Source organism: Limulus polyphemus, unplaced genomic scaffold, assembly GCF_000517525.1.
Source record: "Limulus polyphemus unplaced genomic scaffold, Limulus_polyphemus-2.1.2 Scaffold628, whole genome shotgun sequence".
In the NCBI taxonomy this organism is placed as follows: Eukaryota; Metazoa; Arthropoda; class Merostomata; order Xiphosura; family Limulidae; genus Limulus; species Limulus polyphemus.
The window spans coordinates 225,488-235,948 of NW_013666238.1; the positions used below are offsets into that span (position 1 = coordinate 225,488).

The 10,461-nt window shown below is 31.0% G+C and overlaps 1 protein-coding gene across 1 annotated transcript in view; it reads left to right on the top strand.

Moving 5' to 3' along the window:
- LOC106459563 (gonadotropin-releasing hormone II receptor-like) overlaps positions 1 to 8,613 on the top strand; it is a 60,270-nt gene extending 51,657 nt beyond the window's left edge. Inside the window, exons 2-3 of the mRNA XM_013919190.2 lie at positions 3,097 to 3,301; positions 7,914 to 8,613. Coding sequence (XP_013774644.1) covers positions 3,097 to 3,301; positions 7,914 to 8,413 — 705 coding nt within the window. The 3' untranslated portion in view covers positions 8,414 to 8,613. The remainder of the gene's footprint in view (positions 1 to 3,096; positions 3,302 to 7,913) is intronic.
- The last annotated feature ends 1,848 nt before the right edge of the window (positions 8,614 to 10,461 follow it).

The following is a 10,461-nucleotide window of genomic DNA, read 5'->3' on the forward strand; positions in this document are numbered from 1 at the left end:
CTTTGCGCGAAATTCAAAACAAACAAACAAACAAACTTAATCAGTTAAATGAGTCAATTATTACCTTTCACCAAGAGTCTTTGTGATTAGCATCTAATAAGGTCATTAGGGATTTGATAACAAAAGAAAGATAGAAGAGGAACATTATCTTATATATAATTTTTGCTTCCTTAATGGATGACCCTTAGTTAATGATTAATGAAAATAAAAGGGTACACACATTTTGGATAGACGAAGTTAAGAAAATGCAACTTTCTTAATGGTCTACTGTGAACAAAGTTTCTTTGTGCTACTTATTTTAACACTGGAACCTATGAGCCAATTGTGTTTTAGTATCGAGCCAGATTTATGCTTTTCGCTACTGAATAAATGAATCGTGAATTAAATCGGTGGAACCAGTGAGGCATAGTGTTAGAGTTCTCGGACTCTGTATCTGACAATTGTTGGTTAGCGTGCTTGGACTCTGAAAGTTAGTGGTTAATGTACTCGGACTCTGAATATGACAGTTCGCGGTTAGTGTGCTGGGACTCTGAATCTGACAGTTCGTTTTTGGCGTGATCGGACTCTAAATGTGACAGTTAGTGGTTAGTTTTTGTAAAAATGTATTTTGCACTTTAAGGCAGTGGTGCACTATACCAGTGACAGTAAAGTCCCAAGAGTTGGCGGTAGTTATTGTTGACCATTTTCCTTTCTTCTAGTCTATCAGTTCAAAATTAGGAGCGCCTACTAACAAGTAGCTCTTTATGTAGCGTTGCGCGAAAATTCTAAAACTAATAAAATTGGTTACTTTTTTGTCTTAGAAAATACATAATCATACACAGAACTGTTTTAATTGATATTGTTTTCTATTTTAGCAAAATCTCATAAAAGCCATTTAGATTTGCAGCCAACGTAAACAAACAAACAAAGCAACTATTTTCATCTGTCCTCTTATGGCTCTATCTTAATCATGAGATGTTTGTTTTAAGAAATTTGGGAAGAATTTATTAATTAAGATAATGTCACAAGATTGTCCTCACTGAAGAGAATTTGATTACAAAGACACTTTGGTTTAGTTTGTTTCTTTGTTCTTAAGCACAAAGCTACACAATAGGCTGTGGCCACCATGAGTACCGTAACCCGGTTTTTAGCGTTAGAAGTCTTCAGAGTTACCGCTGAATCATTAGAGGGCTTGGTTTTGTTTAAAAAAATATTTTTAATTGTAATTAAAATAACACACACACATATATATATATATTAATTTAGAAATTTTCCTAATAATGAGAATGAATATTTTAATTTGAAGATTAAATATTCATTCGTTATTTTTTTTTTCGTGTAATTCCATGTCTTAAACCAAAATTATAAATATTTATTAAACAGTATTAACATATACCTTATTGATTTAATATCGTTAAGCAGCTGTTTGAAAAATTTTACTCCAATAACAAACATGCAATTTACTTTGAATAATAGCAAAGATTAAAAATGTATAAACTCAAATTCTATTTCCACTGGAAACCTGAAATGAAATATTCAAGTCACTTTCTATGTTATTGCGAACATTTTCATTATATTGACTTCCATCACCAATGGCAATTAAGTTTGAAAACTGTAGTAAAATCATAAGTGTTTTTTGGAAATAATTAAACGATGAAGCATAGAACAGCATATCAACTTTGTGAAAAAGTGTAATAAATCAGTATTATAAAAAATTATTTGTTCGGTAGATCTAATCATATTTTATTTTAATCAAACATAGACATACTGTTTTAATTGTATTTATAAAGTACAGATCTTATGCTTAAATAATAACATTAAGCTTTTCACTGTGTGACATCCAAAAGAAAACTAAATTTTGTTCGAATTATATACTTTTTAAAATTATGTTGTTCTTGCGATTAAGTACAAAGCTACACAAAGGGCTATCTGTATATTTGAATGTGAATAGGAAAGGTGAAAAAAACAGCATATTTATTAAAGATGATACATGAATTAACCATGTGTTTATTCGTTTGTCTCGGATATTCATTACACAAGAGCTATCTGGGCTATCCGCCCCTAGAGGCCCCCCAGTAGCACAGCGGTATGTCTGCGGATTTACAACGCTACAATCTGGGTTTCGATACCCGTGGTGGGCAGAGCACAGATAGCCCATTGTGTAGCTTTGTGCTTAACTTTAAAAAACAAAAAACAAACCGCCCCTAGAGGGAGGACCGAGAACTTTTGGGTTACTATAATCAAATAGTGAAATTTGACTGTCACTAATATAACTAACCCGGGTCTTAACGTACAGATCGTGATTTTGTAGTAATAGGAAGCACTGTTTGTTTGTGTTGTTTAACTTCTCGTTACTCTTTGAGTTGCATAAAGTATTTGTTTGATTCTGAATTTCGCTCAAGCTATTCGAGAGCTATCTGCGTAGCCGTCCTTAATTTAGCAGAGGGAATGTAGCTAGTCAACATCACACACCGCCAACTCCTGTGTTTCTCTATGCCAACGAATAGTCGGATAGACCATCACATTATAACGGTTGAGATTGCGAGTTAACGCCCATACCTCTAGTATTAACATTCATATTCTTTTTTGTTGTTTTCTATTTTTCGATTATCGCTAGGTTGTATGTATAAATTTCTTTCAGAGATACCTCTCGGTGGATCAACGTAAGTCTTAAAACGTATATCGCTAAAGTTTGGATTTCGATATCCGCGGTGGGCACAGCACGGATAGCCAGCCCATTGTTAAAGATAAGCACAACTCGTCTAGTAGCCTTCCTTGTGATTTTCTTCTTTTTCTCACTAAGAAATGCTAGTCTTAAGAGTCACAGAATCTCTAAGAATTATAAGATTATGGAACAGATATTTCGTAGGAATCTCGAGTTTTCATTACTCTGTTCTAAGGTTTATTTTAAACTAAAATCAACAACAAAATTTAATTATCTTCATTTTTTACAAGCCTTGTTTCAGTCAATAGACGAAAACGTTACTAAATTTATTTCGTTTTCGACTGTTCTTTCTTTATTAAATGTATTTTTCTTTACTTTCAGTTATCATTTTCATTGTTTAAAAATACACACATATATATATATATATATATACATATGTCTCTGTTCTCTAGTGTGTGTTGTTCAAGGTTCAACATCATCCAGAGTTCCCAGAGTATACACAGTGTGTCACTTTTGAATTTCTCTCGGATCCTTGGCAAGATAGGACCTATAACATCTTCTGTATTCTAGTCCTCTACGGAGTTCCCTTGATTATCATCATTTATTGCTATTCTAAGATTCTGTGGGTCATCACCCGACGTTCCCGAGATAATGAAGGTAAGAATCAGCATGAAATGTTGGAGAATTCAATTAGTATTGCTATTATTTTCATAGAATAATTCACAGTTTTTTTTTAATCAGCACTGGTTACTCTCATGGCTTAAATGTAATTATATACAAAACGTCGTGAATTAGTTAATAAAGTCCATCAAGATAAACTCGTACACGTATCTCATATTATGGAGGAAAGAAGAGGTCTTCGCCTCACTTGATCTTCCCACCGCCTTGACCTGAAACGCAAATGATACGTTATACATTTAAATTCGTTTGTGAATAAGAGAAAATCAAAAACTGTTAACACTGAACCCTAAGATAACATGAACAAACAAACAAACCCCAGCTTACAAATATGTATATAGTTTAGAAAATAGAAATACCGAAAAAGATGTTTTCTTTAGAAAAAGTAGTATATTTTGTACTCAACTTCCCTTTTCTTAACTGAAAACTGACCTATTTACTTAACGTTTTAAACCAGTTTTTTCTTTTTGTCATGCTAAGATTTTAAGCATTGGTTGAATTTTCTTGTCTCATAAGTAATGGTCTCCAACAACTACTGTTTGAAATGTAGATTTGTGTGTGTAATGAAATAGAAACTTTAATTGTATAATATTATTAGTGATTCTAAGTTTTATTATTATTTAAGGCTTTTAACTAAATGCTATTTATTTGGATTTCATGTTTTGTCTGAAAATAAATCCCAAAGTCCTTTCTTGAAATTCCTTTTTTTTTGTAAATGTAAATCAAAATGTCTGACAGCTAATACAGGTTAAATAAATAGTAATAACAGGTAAGGCTTTAGGTGGAAAGGATCATTAAAGTGTAACCAGAATGTTTGACTACTAATACAAGTTAAATAACTAGTAATAACGAGTAAGGGTTTAGGGGAAAGGATCATTAAAGTGTAAACCAGAATATTTGATTACAAATACAGGTTAAATAAATAGTAATAACGAGTAAGGGTTTAGAAGGAAAGGATCATTAAAGTGTAAACCAGAATGTTTGACTATAAATACGGGTTAAATAAATAGTAATAACGAGTAAGGGTTTAGGAGGAAAGGATCATTAAAGTATAAACTAGAATGTTTGACTACAAATACAGGTTAAATAAATAGTAATAACGAGTAAGGGTTTAGGGGGAAAGGATCATTGATTCTAATATACTATTGAGTTTTCTATTTTCCTCGCTTCTTTGTTAAACTGTTATTTAATGACAATACTAATTTTTATGTGAAAATATATCAGAAACTTTAACGTAGTCTCCATAGACCTTGATAAAAGAAGCATACAATGCTTACGATTGATACATTTGTATTTATCTTATAAGTACTTTGCGATATCATTTGAAGTAACGTAATTTATAAAAAAAAAACAACTTACAAATGTTTAAGTTGCTATTTAATGTGTTTTCATTGCTTAAATACTTTGTAAAACCAACTTAATCGTTGATTTCTAGTCTCAACTTGTGTTTGAAAAATACACATTCAAGTTGAACTGAAATGCTATTATTCGTTTTATTTTCTTAAAAACTACAATGGGCCAGTTAAGTGACAGTTAAGTGTAAAATTTTTAAAAATGTTTTAACCTATTGAAATGTTTAGCCATTATTGTATGAAATTATATATATATTTATGTGATTTTATGCTACCTTTTTGCACATTTGTGTACAATATATATAATTGTTGAATCAAATCTTTTAGAGAAAATTACTATCAAAACACATTAGGATATAAAGACTTTTTTGGGACAAGAAGTTGCGACTAAAATACATTAGATATCTCTTACCGAAACGTCAGTTAAACAAAATGCTTCATGAAAATATTCTCAGTATAAATATAGATTGTTTTTCTATATGTTAAGGTTATATACATTTTTCGGGTTGCTTCAGTATTGAGAACTGTCATTAAAACAAACATTTTTTTCTTCACTTCTTTAAAGTATCTGAAGAACAACCTGACTTATGTGCTTTGAATAAACACGTCTAAATAACTTAAAACCCGACCAAGTACTTAGTGCCACGTTTATAGGTTTTGAGACCTTTGTCCGCAGCGGAGATCAAACCTTAAATTCTAGCCTTTTTAGTCATGAAACTTACCGCCGATCCATCGGGAGACTAGGTAAGAAATAGTAAATATATTAGCTAAGAGGGGGTGCAACCAAAAAATGTTACAAATCGTTATCACTAGGGAATGTGTATCAGGTTTGACCAGAAATGATACAGTTGGTGATATAACAATTGTTCTCAAGCTCTCTGGTGGTAGCCACACCAGAAATAATGTAATATTTTACATTGTAGTTCCTCAGCTCCTGAAACACATATGAACTCTGTTACATTAAGCTTTAAAACGATACTTATATTATGACGAGCAGGTAAAAGTATTCATAAAGCTGGAGTTTAATAGAGACTACAAGTGAGTTCCTCGTCACCAAACTTAGTAGAAACTGTGTGTCAGTCTTTGAATGATTTCTTTATTTTTGTGTCAGTTATAAAATTTTATCATTATTTATTTCAAGACGGTAGTTCCATTTTAATTATTTTGAGGTTTATAACAATTTAAGGCTTATCTTTTCACCCAGTTATTGAACTGGTAATTAATGTTGTTAAAACAATATATTTTGCAGTAAAATAGACATTAGGTACAATATGATAATATAGAAACAACAAAAAAACGATATAATTTCGATTGAAATAAATAACATATTATTTCTAGTTTAAAACGTATTTTTTCCATACATTTTTGCCCTAAATCAAATCTGTATTCAGTTACATTCATTGTGTTTGAATAGAAAATAGGTCTATATGAAGCTTATGCTTTGAATAGTAATGTATCTCTATGAATGTTATACTTTGAAGAGAAATATATCCATATGAAGATTATGTTTTGAAAAGCAACGTATGCATATGAATGTTGTGTTTTGAAGAGCAATGTATCCATATGAAGGCCCTCCAGTGGCACAGCGGTATGTCTAAGGACTAACAACGCTAGAATCCGGATTTCGATACCCGTGGTGGGCAGAGCACAGATAGCCCATTGTGTAGCTTTGTGCTTAATTACAAACAAACAAACCATATGAAGGTTTAAGTTTTTAAGAGCAATGTATCCATATGAAGGTTATGTTTTGAATATATTCACATTTATTACATATAGTCCCAAGAAAGTGTTCATTAATGTGTTGTTTTGGTTCGAGATATAAACATCGATTTACTGTAAACTATAGACACTTTAGAAACTTCTTTCTTAAGAGATAAAAATTCATATAGATACCTTGACAAAATCACATTTCGCAAAAAAGTAACAACATTAAAACCAGTTTTGCTAATTAAAAATTTCCGCGATCACAATCTAAATTGTCGAGGTTTCAGTATTGCCAATCTACATGTTAAAATTAAATTATTTTTTCTTTTTAAGATATCATATGTTTTTTTTTATTCAGCTGTCTTTTGTTACTTTGTTATTTCAGTACAAAAATCTCCCCAACTAAGAAACAGGTGAAATCTAGTTAGATGTATTTTAAATTAATATAGATGCTCAGCTGGATCCTTTTTGCTATCATATAACTTTAAGATAAACATGCGTCATCTAGAGAGTTTAGAAGGACTTTTTAAAAAGATGTCCAGAATAATTCAATAGTTATAAGATTGAATATTTTTATTATTATGATACAGATATATTTTATTTCCAATAAGGTTGGTGTATGCATACATTATGAGTAAACGTAATATTTTTTTTATCAAAGTAAGAACCAATTTTGAGGATATCGAACAAAATAAACTAACCTGGGAGCTAACGTTTTTTTTAAAAATTATTGGCTTTGTTTAGCTGACATGTTATTGCTTTTTTTTATCTTTCCGAACTCGAAGTACTTGAGAAATGATATAATGAAACTATTCATTAAGACAGTGTAAGTATTTTACATATTTGTAACGCGAGAATTCTTCTTTATCCTAAGTTGTTTTGTAAGAACGTGCTGTTAGAGTTGATAGAAGAAATAGTATTTTACATGATGTTAGAGTTGATAGAAGAAATAATATTTTACATGATGTTAGAGTTGATAGAAGAAATAGTATTTTACATGGTGTTAAAACATCATGTAAAATATTATTTCTTCTATCAACTCTAACACCATGTAAAATACTATTTCTTCTATCAACTAAAGTTGATAGAAGAAATAGTATTTTACATGGTGTTAGAGTTGATAGAAGAAATAGTATTTTACATGGTGTTAGAGTTGATAGAAGAAATAATATTTTACATGATTTTAGAGTTGATAGAAGAAATAATATTTTATATGATGTTAGAGTTGATAGAAGAAATAGTATTTTATATGATGTTAGAGTTAATAGAAGAAGTAATATTTTACATGATTTTAGAGTTGACAGAAGAAATAATATTTTATATGATGTTAGAGTTGATAGAAGAAATAGTATTTTACATGGTGTTAGAGTTGATAGAAGAAATAGTATTTTACATGATTTTAGAGTTGACAGAAGAAATAGTATTTTACATGATGTTAAAGTTGATAGAAGAAATAGTATCTTACATGATGTTAGACTTGATAGAAGAAATAGTATTTTAATGATGTCAAATGGAAACAGTTTTATTTCTTCTAGGAGATTTATCCCAAGAGCAGCAATTCCATGGACGTCTTCGACTTCGAAGGTCCGACATGACTCGTATAGAAAGAGCTCGTACACGAACTCTCCGAATGGCCATAACCATCGTCTCTGCATTTTTCTGGTGCTGGACGCCGTACGTTGTGATGGTTCTTTGGCATCAAATAGATAGGGAATCGGCAAACAAAGTGGATTCCAAAATCCAATCTTCGCTATTTATATTCGCAGTTTCCAATTCCTGCGTCAATCCGTTGGTGTATGGAAGTTACGCTATCAACTTTAAGCATGTCTTCAAAACCTGTTTCCTTGGGATAATCTGCCCAAGAAATTCGATTCGCTTTGGATCTCGCCGCATGGCCTCCACTAACGGCACTAGAGACACTCAGTTTGAGCCACGTGACCAATGGCCACCGCGAGCAATGGCTGTTACCGTTGATGCTACTGGAGCAAAGCCTTGCTGCAAACTGTTAACTCACCAACTGAATCGGCCGGTTTAATTTAGTCCAGTCCTATAAATCATTAAATATTTGATGTATCCAGAAGTGGACTAGTGGCTATCTGCTAAATTGTGAATCCAAGAACCTATAATTCTCGTTCCATTCCCGATAAACAAACATAAAAAGCTCTCTCAACACTTTAAGAGTCATAGGTGTAAGATTGACAGTCAAATTTCATTAATCAATTAAAGTAACACAAGTTTTGGCGGTGGGTGCTGTTTACTAGCTTTAATCTTCTAGTTTATAAGCTCAAAATTAGGGACTGATAGCGTAGTTAGCCCTTATGTAGCTTTGTTTGAAAATCTGAAGCAAACAAAGAATCTAAAACTGACGATATAAACCACCGACAATTTCTATATGTCTGAAACACAGCCAAGCGTCAACAAACTTTCTAATAATGATTATTTCGAGTGATTTTTTTCTATTAATGTTACTTTGTACTCTGAGAGTTTTAAATCGTTTTATTATATTTTCTAAGAAGATTTACTTTAAAAAGTTTTAACACTAGCATGAAAATTATCCAATAAAGATAAATGGGTACGCAAAAGAAGTTTCAATTTTGCTACAATTAGTTTTTTTGTGAAATAATTAAAATAATTCTTATTGCTAAGAAATGAAGAGTGTACATCATTTAAACATCCAAATTATTCGTTTTAGTTTAAAATCCAATTAAAATTGTTATTTTGTTCGTGTACAGAAGCAGTATTTTCTGCCTCCACTGTTGTTGTTAATGAGAAATGTCACACAGTTTAAAAGAACCTACAATGTAAAAAGTTAAAGCATATTAGTATAACAAGTATTAAACACTTCTGATCTTTGTTGAACAGAAAATCTTTTCACTGTTCAAAATTTTATTTTAATTTCGTCAACGTCCCTATTAAACTGAAACCTACACTGTACTGTAATAAAAAAAAATGTTAATTGCAATATGGAATGAAACTTTACACGCATGAAAAATAAGTTCAAGCGATATGAGATTAAAAATAAATATTAAAATGAAATTCGGCCTCTTGTTACCTTGATGACACAGACAAATAAAGAATCCACATAAAGGGAAGATAAGATAATTAATTAGTAAATAATCCACATGAAGATAAAATAAAATAATGAGTTAGTAAAGAATGAACATGATGAGAAGATAAGATAATGAGTTAGTAAATAATCCACATACAGGTAAGATAAGATAATGAGTCAGTAAATAATCCACGTAAAGGGAAGATGGGATAATGAATCAATAAAGAATCTACCTAAAGGGCAGATAAGATAATGAGTAAATAAAAAATCCACGTAAAGGGAAGATGGGATAATGAGTAAATAAAGAATCTACATAAAGGGAAGATAAAATAATGAGTAAATAAAGAATCCACTTAAAGGGAACATAAGATAATGAGTAAATAAATAATCCACGTAAAGGGAACATAAGATAATGAGTAAATAAAGAATCCACGTAAAAGGAACATAAGATAATGAGTAAATAAATAATCCATATATAGGGAAGATAAGATAATTTGGTAAATAAATAATCCACATATAGGGAAGATAAGATAATTTTGTAAATAAATAATCCACATATAGGAAAAGTAAGATAATGAATCACTTTTTTAAACTTTTGTTTTTGATCTTGTGGTAATACTTATTTGTTGCCTCGATTTTAATTCTGTATTTTATCAGAGTTATTTAGTCACTTAACAAATCTGTAAGACTTATACTACCCTTTAAGGAAACAATAATTATACAAAAGACAACGTTAGATCACTTTCGCCTTACTTTTTTTTTTTATTAAATCCCTAATGACCCGATTAAGCACAAATTGCACAACCGCTTTGTGGAAGATAATAACTGACTCATTTAACCAATTAATTGTTTGCATGGTTGTAATTAAGCACAAAGCTACACAATGGGTTATCTGTGCTCTGCCCATCACTGGTATCGAAACCCGGATTCTAGCGTTGTAAGTCCGCAGACATACCGCTGTGCCACTGGGGGCTTAACCAATGGTGATGTTCTTTATTTCAGGGTCTTAAATATACAAGTTCTACTTATACCTT